Consider the following 23752-nt stretch of genomic DNA (forward strand, 5'->3'; position numbering starts at 1 on the left):
ATTTTCAGTTCTAGAAGTTTAAGATCCTCTGAGATTGGGGAAAAAAAAAAATCTTAGCACATCGGTTTTGGTCCAAAAATCAATCAACCATTATTATGATGATAAGTTAAAACTTTGATAAAGTGCTTAATACGTGAAGTTTTTGTTTGTTTCTTTGTTTGTTTGTTTAGTCACCAGCAACGGCTACCTAGTATTAAAGAAAAAAATCCACTGCGCTTAGATCAGGTCAATGTGATAATAAGTGGTTGCCTTGTCTCTAGCTTATGCCCTCACCCTCAAACAGAGGCTCTCCCACAGGAAATCCCCATGATCTCTCTAGACAATGGAGCCAGTCATAGAAAGCCAGAGGACAGAGGCTGCCTGAAATCCTGCCAAATCAAGCAATTCTCCAGGAAGATCCTTCCCCTATGCGACCGTTCAGATCTCCTAAAGCTACTCTGCTGCTTTGGAACAATTCAGAATCATGTTGAAGGAGAACGTCAGTTACTAACTGATGGCTGAAATATGCCACAAGAAATCAAAAAGTCTGTGAGAGTTAAAGTAATATATTCTGGAGTCAAATTCTGGCATTCACAGTCTAAATGTTGAAACATTTAAAGTAAAATAAAATAAGTACATTTAAGTCAGTTTTGCCAATAACTATTTTTCTTCCTAGTGATTTTGCATCATTGATTTCTCTGCAAGTAGCAATGCTTGAAAATGTAAATTTATAGAACAGTCATTTAAATTAGGACCAGAAACCCCCCTATTAGCCTATTCCAAATTATTGCCTCAGCCAGAACGTCCTTGCCCTCGTGACTGTTTTGCTATAGCTCAGTCTATACTTCTGGGAGGAGAAAATAGGTGGGGTATCTGTGAGATAAAATAGTTCTTTCTGAATTTAGGGATTAACTAATGATTGTAACAATTAATTAATAATTGGAAGGAGCTAATCAGTGCAATATTGAGCCCAGAAAAGCCACTTAAAAGTGTGATAAATATGCAGAATAAAGAGGAAAGTGATTCAATGTTTAAGGGGGGAAGCAGAGGAGGGGTGCCTGGGTGGCTCAGTCGGTTAAGCATCCCACTCTTGATCTCAGCTCAGGTCTTGATTTTCAGGGTTGTGAGTTCACGTCCCATGTTGGGCTCCACATTTGGTGTGGAACCCACTTAAAAAAAAAAAAAAAGCAGAGGAAATTGTTACATCCCCTTTATCCTTTTTTGTGAATGTTAGCAATTTCTTGAGAAAAAATTTGGAAACCTCTGGTATTATACCTTATAATGGCTTAAAAATGTTTTCTCATAGATCTAAAGTCTAAACCTTTTTCTACAACTTTTACCCTGCCAAGTTTAAAAGTTTCCCATCATTCAAAAAGGGAATTTATGGGTGAATTTATTCATGTTGTTCAATAAGACAATGCTTCACGATAGTAACCAAAAACAGTACACTCTAAAATTTATACTTCATCTCCAAAATAGAAGCCATGCCCAAAGTAGTATTTATAAATTGAATCACTTCCAGATAGTTTATTATTCATCAAATTTGGTCTACATATCTCAAATCCTTCTTATAACTGCAACCAAATATGTAGATTCTTTACTCTTTTTAGATTCTTTACTCTTTTTAGCATCAGAAAATCAAATTATTTAAAGCATTTGAAAATGTGAGGTTTTGTGTCGAATAATTAAGTATAGTATTAACAACTATTGTATTGTTTGAATAATCCACAAAAGTACTAGCTGGATTTAAGGTAAGTAAGCCGATTTCTTATACTTCATTTTATTTCTAACATACTTCAAGATACTTCTGAATGATGTAAAGTAATGCTTTGGATAATAGTTACAGTTTGATGTTGAGGAACTTTGTTAAAGGACCTCAAATTTTCTTAGATTAGAGTTAGGGGCAGAGAGAGATTTAGAATGGTAAATTTTCACTCAGGTGAAACCCTGAGTAGGCACTCAAGAAATATTTTTTAGTATTTCATGTATAGACTTAGATTAGAAGTTCCTTTGCCCAGAAGACGCTTTGACTCCTCTGGCCCATCCCACTTCAAACATTCTTTTTTTTTAAATAAACTCTACCGCCAAGGTAGGGCTGGAACTCACAACCCTGAGATCAAGAGTCACATGCTCTACCAACTGAGCCTGCCAGACACACCTCAAACAGTCTAAAAGTAGGAGTTTGAGCAAGTGGGTGGCTTTCTTAGAACTTGCAGATTACTTATTTAAATAAAACTAAAACTATTTAGAATATCCAAAAACAAGAAAATGCGGTAATTCATGCCATCTTGTTCCTTTCCAAGTTTTCTTTTTCTTGAGTCTGGACGAATTCTTTCAAGAAATGTAAAGTATTGACTTTATTTTACATATTGGTCTCATGTCTTTGGGGCTATAATTTTTAGTAGTATACTGCATTTAACAAAGTTCCATTAGAATACAAACTCTTTTTCTGTTGATTTATCTCGTTTTTAAAGATTTTATTTATTTTTATTTGCTAGAGAGAGTGCACACGTGCAAGAGAGTGAGCGAGAGCACAAGCAAGGGGAGTGGGAGAGGGAGAAGCAGGCTCCCTACTGAGCAAGGAGCCTGATGCAGGACTCCATCCCAGGACCCTGGGACCATGACCCGAGCCAAAGGCAGACGCTTAACCAACTGAGCCACCCAGGCATCCCTCTGTTGATTTATCTTTAAAACATTGTATCTCATTATATTCTGATTTGACCAGGAGAACTAGATTAGCCTAATAGCTAACGTAAAAGAATCAGCAGGTAAGTTAGGGAGACTGTGAGGCTATAGCCAGTTCATTATAGTCTTGAAGTTCATTCATTATTTTATATTAGTTTCAGGTGTACAATATAGTAATTCAACAATTCACCCAGTGCTCATCACAACAAGTGTGCTCCTTAATCCCCATCACCTATTTCACTCAAGAAACAGACTCTTAACTATAGAGAACTGATGGTTACCAGATGGGAGGTGGATGGGGAGATGGGTGAAATGGTTCATTTAACTGCCATTACAGACATTGGGCTAATTCCTGAACCTCTGGGTCCCTTAAGCCATTTTCAACCCCCAGAGGAAGGATTTATAACACTCTGCATGTCCTGACTCCCTCCCACATCTCAAGCTGCCTCTGAGTCTTCTCCCCTTGCTATCTGCTCAATTTCTATTGCTTCTCTGAACCCAGTGAGCTCTCCTTCGCCTCCAGACTTTCCAACAAAGCATCCCTCTGCTTTGAGCACACTTTTTCCTATTTACTAAGCTAACTTCTTAAGGCCATCACTTAAACACTTCTTCCTTTGGGAAGACTTCCTTAGTCAACCATTAGACAGAAAGATGTGTTGCTGCTATGTGCACCATATTCATTTTTCTGCTCATTCATTCATTCATTTGGTCACTCATCCAACACACATTATTTGAACGCTATTTCTACCGTATGCCAGACACCTTGTATGATCTCTGTTATGCCAATTTTCTAACTTTATTACTATTGTTGGCTTGTCTGTCTTCTTCATTAGACTGAGTTTTGTAAGGAGGGACTTTTGTTAGGCTTGCTTGTTACCAGGTCCTCAAAGACTAAATCATTGTTAGTACATAATAGATAATCAATAGACATGTGTTGAATTAACAACAAACATAGGTGATCTTTTTTGTCCTTTAAGTTGAAAACTAATTTTGTGTTTAAATATTAATTTCTCAGTAGGACAGCTAAGCATTCAGATGGATTATTTTGTGTGGTGTGTATGTGTGTGTGTGTGATGTACTCATCCCCTTCTTATATTTTGTAGTTTTAAAAAAGTGTTTAAGTACTTCGCATAAGAGACCATGGCACTCCACAAAGCACAGCTTAGGTCATTTTGCAGTCCATGGTGTTAGATCTCTGGAATACTTAGGAGAACGGCTAGACCTGCCACATAAGGAGTTTTTTAAAAACTGAGGGCTGAGATAGATGACCAGCTCAAATCTTAATCAGAGACTTAAATTGGTGGGAGGCCAAGGAAGCACACTTGGATTTAGGCAATGACTAAAGTTAGTTAACTTTGAATTAAAATCAGAGAAACTGCCACTATCTCTACGTTCTTAATGGAACATTATGCCCTGTAATCTTGACAATATTACCCCTGTTAAATGGCAGACTTTCACATGAAGAAATGGTTTCTATTCAAAAAGGACAAAGGAGGAGGAAGGGGAGGAGGAGGGCCTGGAGAAAGGAGGAGGGAGAGAGAAGGAGTGATAACATCATGCTGCCTGAGCAAATCATCTAGAAGACAAATATACTGCATAGTGAAGTGCAATGAGCATCCAATTGGATTATTTACACTTCAACCAAATTTTCATTGAATTTTTAACATCCAACTGTTTTTAACTAACCCACTGAACATTTATGTTTGTATTACTACACCATCTAGTCTTCTCCTACTTTAAGTGCAGTGATTTCAGAGCATATGGAATTCTATAACCGAAGTGCTGGATGTCTAGGAGTCCCCCAAGGGGTTAGAATTTGGTAAGCTCCAAATGCAATATTGTGTTTGTCTCAGTACAGTGAAGAGCAAGTAATCTGGTGGATTTTACCCTTTACAAAGGGAAGGAGAAAAGTGATTTTTATATCTAATCAGAGTTTGGCCGATTGCATCCAAAGTGAAAGAGGCTCACCTGCTTGTATTAAAGCCTCATCCTGAGGGGCCAGCATCTTATTTCACACACACATGTAGGTGCCTGTTGGAACATTCTCCAGGAACCCCGGGGCAGGGGCCGGCTTCGCACTCTCCCTTTGCCCTGCTCCAATACACCAGTATCTCCTGGAAGGAAGCTTTTCATAAGCCTCTGATGCCTGATCTTTGTAGCTGCCACCCAGGGAATGCCTCTTGACCGCCTGGCTCTGGAGGCCAGGGGAATTTGCCTGGTCCTATGGGTTTTGCAACTGATTTTGCGACTGCTGCCAGGGGACACCTCTCCAGCCAGTGGAGCTTACGCTTGTGTGTCCCACCAGACTGTAACCGATGGAGAAAGAGTCCTTAACCAGCTGCCACCCCCGGGGCACAACAAGAGGCAACAGATCCAGGAGTTCAGTCTTTCCGTGGAGGAGGCCTATTAAGTAATCCTCTCAGGGGCAGCCTGAGGAGCAGATTTCTAATTAAACACACATCATGGGACTGACAATGATCCTTTCCAGAGACCTCGGAGGGCAAGAACTATCTTTGTGCTTTCCCTCTACCACACTCCAGAGAACCCGTGTCTCCTGGAGGGGCGACTTACACATGGCGGGTGCCCTGGTTTTTATGTCTGGCACCCCAATTTTTGCAGCTTCCACTCAGAGGAAGCCTCTTGATTATCTGGCTCTGGTAGCAAGGGGGGGCTTGCATTCCTGGATGCCACGGGACTGTGGCAATTGGAGAGACAGCCCTTGGCCAGCTGCCACTCCCAGGGCACTGTGCAGACAGCAAATGGAGCCACACCCCCAGTCTTTCAGTGAAGAAGGACTCTTGGCTTGTCCTGGAGCTTCAGCCTGAGGCAGGCTTGAGGGACGTTGGATTGGGCACACCCCTAGTGAACTACGGAGCTGCTTGCTCTCAAGGAGTGCAGGCTATGGACACCATCTGGGCATTCTCCCTCTGCCTTGTTGCAGCTCACCAGGATCTCAGAAAAGGGCTTTTTGATCATTTGGAGCCCCAACTTTTTGTGGCTGCCAACCAGGGGACGCCACCAGAGAACCTGGCCACTTGCGAGTCCTAGGACTGTGTATATTTGCATACTTTTTAAAAGCTGCTGCTCATAGGTCTGACTTCCAAACTGCTTGAATCTAAATGCTAAGATCTTTCCCTTAGGGACACTGACAGGTCTTAGCACATCCTCACTGATGGTAAGCTATTAAAAATATAATAGCTTCTGCCCAGACAAGCAAAAAGGTTTAAGAGACAACCAGAACTGAGGCAGGGTTGAATGACAAGCTTCATCTACTAAATGGAGCCACTCCTTCAAGACTGGGAGAGATGGTTGTTTCATCAACTGTATAGAAACTAATAGAATTAAGCAAGATGAAGAACAGAGGAATATGTTCCAAAAGAGAAAGAGGGAGAACAAAATAAAAACTCAGAGAAAAACTTAATAAAAGGAAGATAAGTAATTTGTCTGACAAAAAGTTCAGGGTAGTGGTCATAAAAATGCTCACTGAACTGGGGAGAAAAATGGATGAACACAGTGAGAACTTCAACAAAAAGATGGAAATATAAGAAAGTACCCAAGAGTAGTCAAAGGGCTGAAGAATACAGTAACTAAACTGAAAAATACACTAGAAAAGTTCAACAACAGACTAGATAAAGCAGAAGAAAGGATCAGTCATCTCAGAGACAAGGCAGTAGAACTCATCCTACTAGAGCAGCAAAAAGAAAACAGTGATGGAATATTACTCAGCCATAAAAAGAATGCAATCTTTCCATTTGTGACAACATGGATGGACTTCAAGGGCATTATGCTGAATGAAATAAGTCAGACAGACAAAGACAAATACTATATGCTCTCTCATATGTGGAATCTAAAACAAAACAAAACAAGCTCACAGAAACAGAGAACAGATCAGTAGAGTTGTCAGAGGCAGAAGGTGGGGGTGGGAGAAATGGGTAAAGGGGGTACAAATTTATTTAAATATATATATATTTAAAAATGATAGGAAACCCATACATGCCATGCCACTACTAAATTTTATGTGGTCAAATACTTAACATCATGGAAAAAAATTAATGATATAGTGTCAAGTGAAAAAGCTGGCTTCCAAAATTTAATAAATTCATAACATTTAATTCCACTGTGTAAAAAAAGTATATTCATATATACACAGAATATATGCACAGAAGAAAAAAATCAAAGGGTATATCCCAATATATTAGCATTGCCTATGTCTAGGTATTTATACTATGAATATTTTCATTTCAATGCCTTTGTGTACATTTTCTAAATTTTCTCTAAATTGTTAGACTTATAAGAAAAAAATCAATTAACATTTTTTGTGTGTATTATCTAAAGATTACAAGGAGGTTATAATAGTAGTTTGCCAACTGTGGATGTCAGTTCATTTAAATCATCTTATGTTAAGAAAATATTCATGATCTGTTTATGGAAAGGGAATTTATTATCATTTAGATATGTTTACATGATTCTTTTTGAAATATATAACTCATATGCCTTTTCTTTTGCTTAGAATGGAACAAAATGATAATAATACATGAGTCTACATTTTTCTAAACAGGGAATTATTACAATCATCTAAGATAATTTTGAATGTTCCAGGTCCCTGTGTTCAAGTGTCTATTTTTTTAAAGATAAGTAGACTGAAATCCAGGACCAGAATTTTAAATTCTAGTATACCTTCAATGACAACAAATATCTCTCTCCCTCCCTCCCTACCTCCCTCTCTCTCTTACCCATTCACACACACACACACACACACACACACACACCTCTCTTTCACTATCACACCCTCATACTCACATACACACACACACACACACACACTCATAAATGGTACTGGGCTTCCTGGCCTTGAGTGCTTACCATTTTTTCTAATGCAAAGATCTTCTTTTCAAATAAATAGAGGGGTGTAAAGGTAGCATATACAACCATGTGAGGAGACTGTGTTGCTGAAGAACCTGTAAAAAAAATATATATCGTGTCATGGAAATTCTCACCAAATTCTCGGTCTGTCAGTAGATCATTCCAGATTGTTCAAATTCCTTAATGGGCATATCTTTGCACGTGAAAAATAGGTAAATGACTGTAAACGTATTTAATAAATGTTAAATATCACATATGCATCTATTTTATAGAACATCTCATTAGTTTTACCTTCATCTTAGTACTGTTTAATTGCTTAAGAAATCATTTTATGTCACTATAAAAAAAAGTTATCAGAAAAACTATAGCTACTAGTCAATGTCACTAGAAGAGTCTACAAATGATTATATTCAAAAGGAATGATTTTAAAATGAAATTTTTTTAGTTTTCATAGATAAAAACTTTAATTTGAATTTAAAGAAGTTCAGAACTTTCTATGTCATTTCAAGAAGAAAGAAAACATAAACTAATCCTTCCACGAAGAAAGAAAACTAAGTCAGTAACTTAGCTGGGATTGCTTTATATGTGTGTGTATATAATATATATATATTTGGCCAGGAAATTCCTATTTATTTATTTATTTATTTATTTCCAGGATCGTTAGCATACAGTGTTATATTAGTTTCAGGTGTACAATATGGATTATTTAATATTTAATGCTCCTGAGCATCACTTATTTTTTTCATATGTTTCTTAACAGACCTGAAATTACTATATTTGATTCAGTATGCTTTTGTTCTTTACAGATTCTGGCTAAAATGGTATAATTTATTTTCCTCTATTGTCTTTATGTTTTAATTAAAAAGTTTGTTTTATTCCTTTACAAATTCAAGCACTAATATTGAACTGTATTAGATATTTATTAAAGAATAATATTTTTAGACTCACAAAATATGCTAGATACAGGTTCTCTCTAGAATAGATTAAAATGTAAAATATACCAAACTTATGAAAACATATTTTTACATTTAAAAATTAAGCTTGTATATTTTTCATGGTGCAGAGACCTGAATTCAGGCATGTATGTATATATACATACACACACACACATATATATACATACATATATAGTTTATATACATATATACATATATATATTTATTTATACAGAGGAAGATATATACTAATATATATTTGCATACACTAATATGTAATTATATTTTATATTTATATAGTTTATAAAATTATACATTAATATTTATGGATATTATACACTAGGTATCATATAATATATGTTGTATTTTATGTATTATAATATACTAAATATAACAGTATATAATAGATTATTTGTTATGTGCTAATACATAGCATATACACTTAATTAGTATATGTCTTCCTCCATGCAAACACTTCTGTGACTGTTGTACCATAAAAACTTGGACAACCTTGGCTTCTGTCTCACATGTAAGACTGCCCCCATATGCATACTGATTTGAGAGTTTAACGATTATGGGCAAACTTGAGCACGTTTATTTAGATAATGTCTAAACAGGCAATACACTTTGTATTCCAAAGTGATATTCCAACTTTGTAAACTCCCAAGTTTCCCAACATTTTAGGAAGCAGCTACAATAGCTATTACTCTAGAATACTGAAAGCTTACAATCTGACAGAGACTGCAGAGAGTACTGTACATCTGATGATGGCCTTGAAGCATGAAGTGACCATTTGAATTTTTCTTTTTCCTTTTCTTTTTCTCCATTTTTACTCTTCTTCTTCCCAACATCTTTTGCATCTGCTTTTTCTAACATGTTAAAAAATAGATACGATAAATCTTTTAACTACAAAACCTCAAACTATATTACTTATTCAGTTATTATGTTGAAAAGAAGGCCAAAACAATAGTGTTATTTAAATGTAAAACAATAGCCGCAAATTTCCCAAAACACTACTCACCTCTAATTAGAAACATCAAAATAAAGTAAGAGAAAACTTTGAAAATTGACAATGTACTGCCAAAGACATGATTATTGACTACACATATTTTTTTGCTAAATGGAGATGATCATTTAATATAACTTACATTATATATATTAATATATAATTTTATATATTATATATAATTTTAGGCTAATTTTCTCATTTTAGAATGAGGCTAGTTTTCTCATTCCTCTTACTGCATCATAATTAGAGAATTCTTCCCTAATGTCCTAGACTAAATATGAACTCCCATAGTTTTCTGTATTTTCTTCCAAGGCTCATGTCTTAGTATATGGTTATGGTTTTTAAAATTAAAATTAATGTTAGTCTCTCTCCCTAGATCATAAGCACTAGGATTTTGTTCACCGGATGATCATTAATTCCTGGAACATGTACTGGTATTCTACTCAGCAAATAGTATATCTGAATGGATGGATGAACATATGTTAATTTGTGATACATGAAAAAAGCCTTCTAAGTTCAAATTAATTTGAGATATGCTAGGTAAAACAAATTTAATCAGCCTCTTGTTCTGCTTTCTTTCATGAACTAATTCACATTAGGTCATTTAAAGAAGGGCTTATGATAGGCAGATATCACTCATACACTTGATCTTGGTAAATTCTTGAGAAACATTTATAGTAATAATTTCTGCGTGGTAAATGCTGGTAAATAAGATCTTGATAAGGAACAATTTGGGCAAAATATAAGATTTTATAAAACAAATATTTGAAAGATCATTATAAAAGCTCTTGAGGTATATAAAAAAGCTGAGTATATTCTAGTATATTTAATTTTACTTTACTATAGAAGCATTATTATTCATATGCATAGCTATATGAAATATTTTAGAAAATATAAAATAATTATTCAATATATTTCTCCCTTTAAGATCCTACACTGTAAAATAGCTTGAAATTATTTTATTTTGAAATTTGAACTTCTACCTTACAATAAATGGTCAGCAAATCACAATCCATACTGTGTTTATTTTGCATTTCCTTGGTGGGGGAATAAAAGACAGAATAGAACAACTTTCCCTTTGGAGTTTTGCTCCATTCCACTCTACATATAACATATAAGGAAGTGTGTGTAATGGAAATTGACACCTGATGTCTCTTCCTATGTTAATACTATACTACTTCAGTATCATCAAAATATATAGTTGCCCTTGGTTTTAAAAGACAGCAAAATATGGGATAATAACTAACATCTAGTAAACTACATTACTAGTTCTAAAATCCTAGAAAGATAGGATCTTAATTATTTTCACAACACTTAGTAAATGATAATGACAATAAATAATCATTAAATTCAGCAACGACTATAGAACATTTATATGCAATATCCATATTGAACATACAAATGACATTATAATATAAAATGTCTTACCCTTTGGAGCCTTGTCACTTTTCTCAGGTATCTTTAGTGCTGTCACTGAACTATCAGGTTTGAATTCTTTGCCATCCTTTACTTCCTTGCCATCCTTCACTTCTTTCCCTGGTTCTTTTAATTTGGCATCTAACACAGCTATTTTGCTTTCAGAACTGGACTCAACCGACAGCTTAAATTCAGGCAATATTTCTTTCAAGAGCTCCCATACTTTGTCCATATATCCTGGGCTTAGATAAAACACATCAACATTAATTTCCAAATCATAAAGAAATAGAAAATCTTAACAGACCAATTACTAGCAAAGATATTGAATCAGCAATCAAAACAATCCCAACAAACAAAACTCCAGGCTTCACTGGTGAATTCTACCAAACATTTAAAGAATAATTAATACCAATCCTTCTCAAACTCTTTGGAAAAATATAGAAGGAACACATTCTAACTCATTTTATAAGGCCATCATTACTTTGATACCAAAACCAGACAAGGACACCACAAGTAAAGGAAATTACTGACCCAAATCTCTGATAAACATAGAGGCAAAAACCCTCAACAAAATATTAGCAAATAGAATTCAACATACATTAAAAGGAAATATACCATGAACAAGTGGGATTAATTCCAGGGATCTAAGTAAGTATGATTCAACATTTGCAAATCTATGTGATACACCACATTAACAAAATGAATGATAAAAATCATAAGGTCATCTCAATAGATGGAGAAAAATATTTGACAAAATTCAACATCCATTTATGATAAAAACTCTCAACAAAGTGGTTATTGAGAGAACATACCGCAACATAATAATGGCCAAATATGACAAGCCCACAGCTAATATCATACTCAATCAACTGTGAAAATCTAAAATATTTTCCTCAAGATCAGGAACAAAACAAGGATGCCAACTCTCACCATTTTCATTCAGTATTATTGCAGGTCTTAACCAAAGCAAGTAGGCAAAAAAGAGAAATAAAAGGCATCCAAATTAGATAGGAAGAAGTAAAATTGTCACTATTTGCAGAAGACATAATATATGTAGAAAACCCAAAAGATGCCACCAGAAACTATTAAGCCAATAAATGACTTCAGTCGGGTTGCAGGATACAAAATCAATATACAAAAATCTGTTGCATTCTATACACTAAATGAATCATCAGAAACACAAATAAACAATCCAATTTACAATCGCCTCAAAAGGAATAAAATACCTAGGAATAAATTTAACCAAGGAGGTGAAAGACTTGTACAATGAAAACTATAGGACGTTAATAAAAAGAAGTTGAAAATGACACAAATAAATGGAAAGACATTCTGTGCTCATTGACTGGAAGAATCAATATTGTAAAAGTGTCCATACTACCCAAAGTCATCTACAGATTCAATGCAATCCCTATCAAAATTCTAATGACATTTTTCACAGAAATAGGAAAAACAATCATAAAATTTGTATTGAGCCACGAAAAAACTCTTATAGCCAAAATTATTGTGAGAAAGAACAAAGCTGGAGGCATCACACTTCTTGATTTCAAACTATGTCACAAATCTATAATGATCAAACAGTATGCTATCGACATACAGACACTTAGATCAATGGAACACAATAGAGAACTAAGAAATAAACCCAGCCATATATAGTCAATTAACTTATGACAATGGAGTCAAGGATACACAATGTGGAAAGGATAGCCTCCTCAAGAAATGGTGTTGCAAGAACTGGACAGCCACATGTAAAAGGATGAAACCAGACCGTTATCATACACTATACATAAAAATCAGTTCATAATGGATTAAAGACTTGAATGCATGGTTTTATATGGTTTTACCATAAAACTCCTACAGAAAATACAGGCTTTTTGATGTTGGTCTCATACTGTTTTTTGTTTGTTTGTTTTGGATTTGACTCCAAAAGCAAGGGCAACAAATGCAAGAATAAAAAGTAGGGCTATATCAAACTGAAAAGCTTCTGTTTATTTGAACCAAGCAACAGCTAGTTTATCCTGCTGAAAAGATGCTTCAGATGCTAGAATCCAAGTTACTGGGGGCTGAATTCAATCTCCTCTAACCTGGACCCTTTGAGAATGGCAGATTCCCAAAATGATTCAAAGATTGGAGATGATCCAAATTGATAACCGTGCTATGGATTTGATCTTCTTGTAAAAACCAAACCACTCTGGGCTTCAGTTTCCTCATTTGTAATGACATATACCCAGCTGATAAGGCCATATGAATGATTAAATAATATTTTCAGGACTGTGGTTTTTAATTAGAAATAATATATTAAAGTGCCTAATGCCTAATAGGTGTTTCATTATTATTAATTATTTCCTAATATGTGTGGTTAATTAAAAGTCACCTTTATGTTTCTGTACTGAATAAGTGTAGTACCTGTATAGGTATAAAGGGACACATGCAAATATTTCACCATAATAAAGAATTAACATTGCTTTCATATTTGTAATCCAGATATTTAAAGATTAAATTCACAGTCTTTTTAAGGAAACAGAATTTATCCTGAAATTCTCAAGGAATTTTATAGAATACTATAAAATAGTATTTTCACAAACATTCTGTAAAATGTGTCATTTCTTGAAATTTTCTTAAAGATTAAGAATGTTTTAGTTTAAGAAATATTACTGGGGAAGAAAGAAAAAAATATATGAAGAACTTAATTGTAAAACCTACTGGAGAGAGATCACTTCTGGTAGCCATCCTGTAAGTGCATGGATAACAGTGAACTCCCCTAGGTCTCTCCTCTCTGCTATATGAATGCTAAAAAGGCAAATGCACAATAGTATAGTTAGTAACATTTGAAAACAGACAGGTATATAAAGACTAGGAATCTTTAATAAACAGTGATATCACAATAAAAAATGTAGGAGTCATAGTGGTTATATATTAGAATACAAGAAAATACTATTCCAACAGCCAGATGATTTGTTTTGTTAAAGAGCTTAAAGAGATCCAAAGATAAAATTACATGTTTATTTTAAAAACATGCTATAAGCCTTATTTTAAAAAGATATATATTAATATTCATGTCATATACACAAAACATATGCACATATATAAAATATGTAAATTTAGGTGCTATATATTTTATATATTCAATATACTAACATGTTCTTTAAAAAATAGAAGTGTCTTTTATCTTTCTGGTTTCAGTTATTATCCTAAGATGCCTATGAGACTGTGTATTAAATCAGTCTCATACATGGCAGGTCAAGATGGGCATCAGATATCCCTAATTAAATCCTTAGATAATTTCAGAGAGACTAGAAACATCTTTTATCCTATACAAAAGAGTAGATCTGCCACCATAGCATAAAGTCAAATGAGACTGTGAATGACCAAATATCACTCTTCCCATTTTAGTCCTTTTGTTTTCTGAAGTCATTAGTCTATTTACATTAACACACATAAATGTCGTACCCCTATTGCGGCCAGGGGTCACAACTTCAGTCCACCATGTGCCAACAGGGGTGATTGATGGTATTGACCATATGTGTCCTTTTTCAGAAAGAAATCTTACAATCTTAGTCACATGCTCTATCATTTATAAACTTACATTGGTTTGCTGTTTATAGATTATGAATTTTGATGTGTCTACATATGTCACAGATAACAAAAATCTCTTGGAGTAGTTCACAGTCTAGTCTAAACTCTGTGGATAATCTTATTTAGGAAGCAACTGTGCAAACTTCATAAAGATAATGTTCCTTCCTTTGCATAGCTCACAATGATATTGACATAATTACTACATATTAATTGTTAATGTAGAAAGCTAAAACTCATATGAAAATAATTGCTATATACTATAAAACCTGAGAAAAAATGTATAGACAAACATAAATTGTACCACACAGTTTAGGTGTACACTAGAAAGCCTCAGAAATGTCTTACATTTAGTCTGGTCCTTTATTTCCATGCTAGATTTATCTATTTTTTAAAATAACAATAATCTTATTTCTTAGGTTGCTATAAAATTCTACAGAACTGTAGCTTTAAGAAAGACAAAATGCCACTCCAATTTTCCAGGTCACAGGTTTAACACTTCACTGATATTAATTCAGCTCTAATTCTCAGAACTTCAAGTTAAGTCTGAGAATTAGGAACAAGAGGAATGTTACTTTCTTTCAAAACAAACATAGCTGTCACCAGTATGAATACTTAGTACTATTCAGCTACCTAAAAAGATCTGGGCTAAGTTCTTTCAAAAAAATCATTGAAATTAAGAGTTGTGAGCTGGGTGAAACAAATTCCAAACAGAAAATTGAGGGTTGGTGAGAGAAAAGAGAGATGACAAGGATGGTGGTAGGAGTAGCTGGTTTTGTTGTGTAGCCTTAGAAAAAAAAAAGAAGGGGAGACAAAAGAAAATCCACAAAAAGCAGAGCTGGCTTCTGATGGACAAGGGTGTGTTTCCTGAAGGGAAGGAGGCTGAGCTTTGAGACAAGGGCTAAAGTGGTCTCTGTTAGAGCATGTGGGTTTTCCATTGAGAATGAGGCGCTGTCACACCCTGCAGGAAGGTGAAGGGTATCAAATTCAAGCCAGTGCAGTGTATGTGAGAATTCTCCCACTGAGCAATGATACAAAGTTGCCACGCCTTTGCAACTTAAGCATCTAAACTATTTTTGCATGGCTAGGGTGGGGATGGATTGACCTAGGGTCTCCATAGGTGGAAGCCAAGAGAATGAACATGGCAGACACGTCTCATATACGTTGATGCACAAGACATGCAGGAATGGAAGACGCAAGCAGATTTCACAAGAGTATTGAAGCAAATATGAGTAGTTTTCATCACGAATGTATTAAAAGGGACCAATGTTACCAAAAATATGAGGAACATATTGACATCCCTCGGAAGAGTTCAGGTTTTCAAGATTAGTAAATTATTGCTGCATATACAGAACGAAAACTTGAACTGGATTCCAGGATATATTATTTGGCATTTAGATGAACCAATATTTCCCCCTACAAAACAACTTCTTTCTCACACTAAGCTGAAACATTACTTTTCATGATTACTTGCCATTCATCCTAAGAAAGCATTGGATATAGAATAATTTTTGAGTATTTTCTCTTGGGAGAATATTGTCTTATTGCTGGCTAACCCAATATTTCAAATTAGTGGTTTTGGCATATTCATTTTTATATCAGAACATTTACATTGTTTGGAAAGAAAACTCCTTTAAATTGATTTAAAAAAATAAAGATATGCAATATATCTTGCAATATATCTTGTGATAGATGTATAGCTGTTTGTCGTTTGTCTTTTTGTTTTTATATAAGTGAGTGATCATTCTTCCTTCTACATACTCAATATTTGCCAGTTTAATGATAGCTTTACACAGAAGCATTGGCCAGAGTTCAAATTCATAGGTTGTGGCTGGAAGCAAAAGATTGTTGTCTTCATCAAAAGGCAGAAAGTCATCAATAGTTATCTTTCTCCAGCAACCCTAAACAGGAGAAGAAAGGAATGCATCAGTGACTTACATTATTTTCTCTCATCCATTATTGTTCAGCACTGATGTGACTCTTTACTGTTTTTTAATTTTACCTTAGCTTCTTACATCTAAAAGCCTGGCATACTGGTTTTCAATACTACTGTGGCTCAGAATTTGAGTTGATTGTTTTATTTAATGTCAGAACATCCCTATCTATATCAACAGTGTCACTATTTCTGACGTCTTGTAAACACATTCTTGGGTGCCCTATCCTACATAATGTAGTCAATTAAAGTGTTTCAAATAGCAGAACCAAAACATTATACAGCCATGGATAAGTTTGGCCATAATTAAATAACTCAATATAGTCATAACATAAATTCTCCAAATATAAGTAATTATTATTTATCCTGCTAGACTCAGTGATATTAAGCTTCCAATTACCAGATTGCTTCTAATCCTAATTGAAGATCTAATTCTTAACATGAAGTTAATTAATACTTTATTTAATAAAATCATGATATATTTTCCCGTATACATATTACTTCACAATTAAAAGTTTAAGACAAATGATAACACTAATGATTATGAAGTCAAAAAACTATATTTTTTTAAATTTTGGTTTTACATGCAAAATTTTATCATGGATTTATTCTTTTGCCCAAGAAATATTTTCAGCAGTAATGCAAACATTGTGAACTTAAAGATCTGCAAAACACATGGCCTAACCCATTGCACTGCTTACAGTCTAGTGAGGGAAGATATATATGCAAACAATATCAAACATAATATTTTCAAAGTGTTCTAGGACTAGAAAAGAAGGTGTGACAAATATTGGTTGTGGAAATCTTCACAAGAAGGTAACATCTGAACTAAAGATTCAAAGAACAGTCTACTTTTCCCAAGTAGATAGGAGCAATAGGATGAAACATGGTTTCTTTGCATGGCACATGTAACTCTGAACTCATATTGCCTTCTTTAGTGGTTGCATGTCTTTCTTTCTTCCCTAAGAGAGGAGATAGGGCAAGACAGGGTTAAGGCACAGGTGTTTAGCCACTCTCTCTTCTAATTTCAAATGATAGGACCCAAAAGAATACCCAATGAAATAAGTCAGACACAAAAGGACAAATATTGTATACTTCTACTTATATGACATATCTGGAAAAAAGCAAATTTGCAGAGAAAAAAGGCATGATAAAGATTACCAGGGACTGGGAGAAGAGGGGGATGAAAAATTACCATTTAATAGGTACATACAGAGTTTCTGTTTGGGATGATGAAAAAGTTGTAGAAGGAGATAGTCTTGATGGTTGTACAACCTTGTAAAAATATGTAATGCCTCTGAATTGTATATTTTTAATGGTCAAACGCTAAATATTACATCATGTGTATTTTACCACAATAAAAAAAACTAATAATAACAGTTCCCTTTCTACACTTTAATTCTCAGAAAAAAGTTTTGGAAGGAACCAACAGATCCCTATGAGGAAAAGTTTTAAGCCGACATAGGAACTTAAGTTAAACCATTTCAATAACAATCATCTGCTTCCAGCTGACCAATAACATATTTCAATTGAGAATGCTTGATTACTAATGTAAGGTCTAAATAGACGAACTGCATGGTATGTGATTGCATCCCAAAAAAGCTATTATGAAAAATAACTGGGATAAGTGTTCAATACTACATATCTAAAACATCATTTAACTAGACATAACAATTTTCTTAGGAATTTTTATGATTCTTTGATATTAATATGTGGGTTGGGTTGCTTCCTTAAAGTTTATGAAGAAATTAAATATTATATATACAGGGGCACCTGGGTGGTTCTGTCGGTTAAGGGTTTTTTCCTTCGGCTCAGGTCATGATCTCAGGGTCCTGGGAGCCACATGTCGGGCTCCCTGCTCAGAGGGCAGTCTGCTTGTTCCTCTCCCTCTGCCTCACCCCCTCACTCGTGCTCATTCTCTCTCTCAAATAAATAAAATCTTAAAAAAATATATTAGATATAAATATATAATATAATATATAAATATATAATATAAGTATTATATATGAGATGTCATCATAGAACATTGAATTTATTTATTTTAGCCCTTATCATAGAATACTGAAATATTTTTACAACTTTTTTTTAACTGCATGTAAATGACGTATATTGGGCAGTTTTTACTGAGTTTACTGTGTTAACACCACATAATTTTAAATGACTACCAAAATGTTTTATTACTTAGCATGCTTATGAAGAAGGATGCCTCCTTTATTAATATAAATATAAATTACCAAGTTACTTTAGAATGCAGTCATGTTCAAATTTCAATATCTCCCACACTTGAATTCTAGGTCAAGATAACTAAATGGCTACATAAATTTATATCCTCTTCCTCCTATGACTATGCTAAAGGGATAATAAAAAATGCTTTTTAATTAATCACATCAACCACAATTACAAAAGATCAGGGACAGAGATTTGAGCAAATACCTGAATGAGCATAATTATATAGAGAGGATAGAGCCCTGACTGCACTCCCCCCACCTTCACCACAGTAACAGGTGGTGCCCCTTCCATACAGGGCCTGAAGGTGGACTTCTGGGCCTATCCTCAAGTAAACAAGGTGGTTTCTCTCCCCAGTGGAGTCAGTGGGCAGAACTAGGACTCCCATCTTCCTCCTGCAGTAAAGAGGAAGTGCTTTCTGCATTAGTAGAGCCTGTTGGAGGACCCCTTATTTCCACACTCTACCCAGGCAGGAATGAGGCGGTACACTTCGCTTCCTCAGGGGGTGCTCAGGATACTGCGGACGGAGTCTTATCATCTGGATAACAAGCAAGAGTGGCAGAGCCAAGTAGCATTGCACAGGCTTTGTACACTAAATTAACATTTGAAACACAGCCCACAGAAGTGAGCCAGGGTGTGTGCTCTGAATCTAAACAGGTTGACTACGTGCTAAAATAAAAAATTTAATTAGAAAACAGTCATAAAACAGAACACTAAAAATGTCCAGGAAACTGTCCAAAATTACTCATCATGCAAAAACCAGGAATATCTAAATTTCAATGAGAAAATACAGTCAACAGACCACAATGCCAAAAGGACAGGGAATTTGGAATTTTTAGTTAAGAAATTTAAAGCTGATGTCATAAAAATGCTCCAGGAAGCAATTATGAATACTCTTGAAACAAATAAAAAATATCAAAGAGGAAACAACCAGAAATTTTGAGCTTAAACAAACAAAACCTTCATAGGGAAAGATCAAAACAGGATGCAAATGGCAAAGAAATTAGTGAACTGGAAGTTAGTTCAATAGAAATTATGAATAACAAGGAAAAGTAGATCTTTTTAAATGATACGAACCTCAAAGATCTGTCAGACAATGAATGAAGATATAACATGCGTGTCATCGGAGTCCCCAGAAATGAGAAAAAAAGGAATGGGGGGCTGAAAAAATATTTAAATGAATAATGGCTGAAAATTTTCCAAATTTGTCATAAGACATGACTCTACAGTTTCAGGGAGCTGAGAATATCCCAAAGAGGATAATCTCAAAGAAATCTACACCCAGACACATCACATTCAAAATTCTGAAAATCCGAGACAAAGAAAAAAGCCTTAAAACAGCTAGTGAGAAAAGAACACCGGATTGCTCTTCAGAAACCACAGAAGCCAGAAGGAAGTATCTAACTAGTTGTCAATGCTGAGAAAAAAGGCCTGCCAACCCACAACACTGTATTAGTGAAAATATCCATTAGGAATAAGGGTGAAATAAAACATTTTCAGACAAGGGGCGGTTGGGTGGCCCAGTCGGTTAAGTGTCTGACTCTTGGTTTCATCTGATGGCTGATCTCAGGGTCGTGAGATCTAGCCCCAAGTCGTGTTCTGTGTTCAGCATGGAATCTGCTTGAGCTTCTCTCTCCTTCTTCTCTCTCCCCTCCCCCTTGAACTCTCGCTCACTGAAATAAATAAACCTTTAAAAAAAATTTTTTCAGACAAAAAAAAAAGTTAAGATAATTTATTACCAGAAGACTGGCCCCAAAAATGATGTTGAAAGGAAATTCTTTAAAAAAAAAAGGAAATGGAAGAAATCTTAAGACATCAGAAATGAAGAAAGAGCAAAGAAAAATATAAACGTATGTATGGCTAAATACAATAAAGTATTCTTTGCCTCTTGAGCTGTAAAAATTATATTTGACATTTAAAAGCAACATTTATGAGCAGGTTCTGAATATGTATAAAGAAAATATCTAGACAGCTATGCTATAAAGGGAGGGGGATAGAGGGGCCCAAATGGTGGTAAAGTATCTATATTCCAATCTAAGTGGCAAAATGCTGCTATTACTGGACTGTGATAAGCTAAGTATGTATATTTTAATCCCTAGAGCAACCACTAGAAAAAAAAGTAATACATAGAGATATACTAAACACTAGAGATAACTCAAAATGGAATCCCAAAGAATGTTCAAGAAACACACAGGAAAAGGGAAACAGATACCAAAAAAATAAGTAAATAACAGAAGTAACAGAGTATACAAATAATAAAACGACAGACTTAAATCCCAATTATATCAAATGTAAATTGCACACAAATTAAAATGTAAGAGTAACTTGGATATACTTATAAAAATTAAGAGTTTGTATATAATTGAATTCTACATGTAGAAATCCCAGAAAAAATAGTCCTATAAGTGGGCAAAAATATATACACAAAGATGCTATTTTACAGAATTGGTATTGGTAAAACACTGGTCATAATCTAAATGTCAATCTAAATGTCAAATGAAATTAACAAAATATGTATAATTATCGGAAAGTACCTGACCCGGCTGCAGGTGGCCCCAGGAGCGGTAATATCACTTCCAGGTGAAAGAAGAGAGGAACTTCTCTGTTTTATAACACTGTTCTTTATGCTACTCAACAAATGTTTGTCTGACTGATGTCAAAGAACCTTGATGCTAGGTCCTTAGAATCCAAACTGGAAATAGTAGAAATACTTTTATGGGAAAAATGATATGCTGGTGTAAAAATCTGCAACTTAAATGTCAGGCGGAGAGTTTCTGACAGGTTGGTTTGACTTCAAAGAATGATTAAGATAAATGTTTGGAGGGACAGCAGGAAAGGGGGAGAATATATATATGAAATAAGGCAGAGAAGGAAAATCAATGTGCAATAACAAAAAGGTAAGAAAGCGTCGAGAAATTGGAGTCAAAAACGAAAAAAAAAAAAACAGCAAGGGGAAGAAGACTCAAAGTGTAGGAGATGTGACATGGGAAGGAAAATAATGTAGAACCGAGATGTGTCCAGCTCCTTATACTGTATCAAGCAGTAGAAGGTAATAGAACTTTTGTTATGAATATGTTTCTTAAATATTTGAAGTGAAAAACAAAGGATAGACATATAAATACTGAACTAGAATTAGAAGGAAAAATCAAAAATTAAATTGTGTATGTCCAGAAAGAGATTTTTAAAAAGAAAAAAAATGTTTATCTTGTCAGAAAGAATTTATTCTAATTCTTTACTGCACCTGTCATGCACACAGATGTTGACTCAGCCCTACCACCTGGGAATTAGGTAGAAACAGGTAAAAATTTTTGCCCCTAGCCCTGAGAGAACAAATTTCTACCAACCAGAAAACCAGGTACCATCTCTCTAGCATATGAATGCGGTCCCTGAGATAGCAAAGTCCTTGTTTTTTGCCCTGTAAAAATTGCATCTATCTGTCTATTATCACTGTTATCAGTATTCTATATCCTTTCAAGGACTACAATTCCAATTTTAAAGAATAGACCAAAGTAGGGGAAAACTAGCAGGAGAGTATTATAACCTGGCTTGTGTATTTACCTTACAAAAGGAACTGGAGGTTGTATTTGCAGATTACATGATACTATACATAGAAAAGCCTAAAAACTTCACTACAAAACTATTAGAAATAATGAATAAATTCAGGAAACTTGCAGGATACAAAATTAATATATAAAAATCAGTGTGTTTCTATACACTCACAATGAAGTAGCAGAAAGAGAAATTAAGACAACAATCCCATTTACAATTACACCAAAAAGAATAAAATACCTAGGAATAAACTTAACGGGGGAGGTGAAGACCTATACTCTGAAAACTTTAAAATATTGACGAAAGAAATTGAAAATGATACAAACAAATGGAAAGATAGTCCATGCTCATGGATTAGAAGAATTAATTTTGTTAAAATGTCCTTCTTACCCAAAGCAATCTACAGAGTCAATGCAATCCCTATCAAAATACCAACAACACTTTTCACAGAACTAGAACAAATAATAGTAAAATTTGTAGGGAACCACAAAAGACCCAAAATAGCCAAAACAATCTTTTTTTTTTTTTTTTTTTTTTAAAGATTTTATTTATTTATTTGAGAGAGAGAGAATGAGAGACAGAGAGCACGAGAGGGAAGAGGGCAGAGGGAGAAGCAGACCCCCTGCTGAGCAGGGAGCCCGATGTGGGACTCGATCCCGGGACTCCAGGATCATGACCTGAGCCGAAGGCAGTCGCTTAACCAACTGAGCCACCCAGGCGCCCATAGCCAAAACAATCTTGAGAAAGAAGAACAAAGCTGGAGGCATCACAATCCCAGATTTCAGGTATACTACAATCCTTAGTAGTCAAAAAAGTATGTTACTGGCAATGAAACAGAAAAGAGAGCCCAGAAATAAACCCATGTTTATATGGTCAGTTAATCGTATGGTGCTGGGAAAACTGGACAACTACATGCAAAAGAATGACATGGGATCACTTTCTTACACCGTACACAAAAATAAACTCTAAATGGATGAAAGGCCTCAACATGGATTAAATGTGAGACCTGAATTTATAAAACTTCCAGAAGAAAACATAGGCAGTAATTTCTCTGATATCAGGGGCGCCTGGGTGGCTCAGTTGTTAAGCGTTGGTCTTCGGCTCAGGTCATGATCCCAGGGTCCTGGGATCGAGCCCCGCATCGGGCTCCCTGCTTAGCGGGAAGCCTGCTTCTCCCTCTCCCACTCCCCCTGCTTGTGTTCCCTCTCTCCTGCCTCTCCCTCTCTCCATCAAATAAATAAAATCTTAAAAAAAAAAATTTCTCTGATATCAGCTGTAGAAACATTTTTCTAGATATGTCCCCTAAGGCAAGTGAGACAGAAGCAAAAATAAACTATGGGACTACACCAAAATAAAAAGCTTTGCACAGCAGACAAAGTCATAAAAAAGACAACATACTGAATGGAAGGAGATAGTTACAAATGATATATAAAATAAGGAGTTAATATTCAAGATATATAAAGGATTTATATGAGTCGATACCAAAAAACAAATATTCCAATTAAAAATTGACAGGGAATCTAAATAGACATTTTTCCAAAGCATACATACAGGTCAACAGACACATGAAAAGATGCTAAACCAAAT

At 34.9% G+C, this 23752-nt stretch overlaps 1 protein-coding gene across 1 annotated transcript in view; it reads right to left on the minus strand.

Annotated features, from left to right (window-relative positions):
* The window catches only part of ADGB (androglobin), a 154135-nt gene that overhangs the window by 92157 nt on the left and 38226 nt on the right, over positions 1-23752 (minus strand). The window contains exons 6-10 of the mRNA XM_078054606.1: positions 16219-16358; positions 13588-13674; positions 10900-11129; positions 9191-9331; positions 7528-7622 (exon numbers count right to left, since the gene is read on the minus strand). Of these exons, the coding sequence (XP_077910732.1) occupies positions 7528-7622; positions 9191-9331; positions 10900-11129; positions 13588-13674; positions 16219-16358 (693 nt within the window). The remainder of the gene's footprint in view (positions 1-7527; positions 7623-9190; positions 9332-10899; positions 11130-13587; positions 13675-16218; positions 16359-23752) is intronic.

Source organism: Halichoerus grypus, chromosome 9 (assembly GCF_964656455.1).
Source record: "Halichoerus grypus chromosome 9, mHalGry1.hap1.1, whole genome shotgun sequence".
Lineage (NCBI taxonomy): Eukaryota > Metazoa > Chordata > Mammalia > Carnivora > Phocidae > Halichoerus > Halichoerus grypus.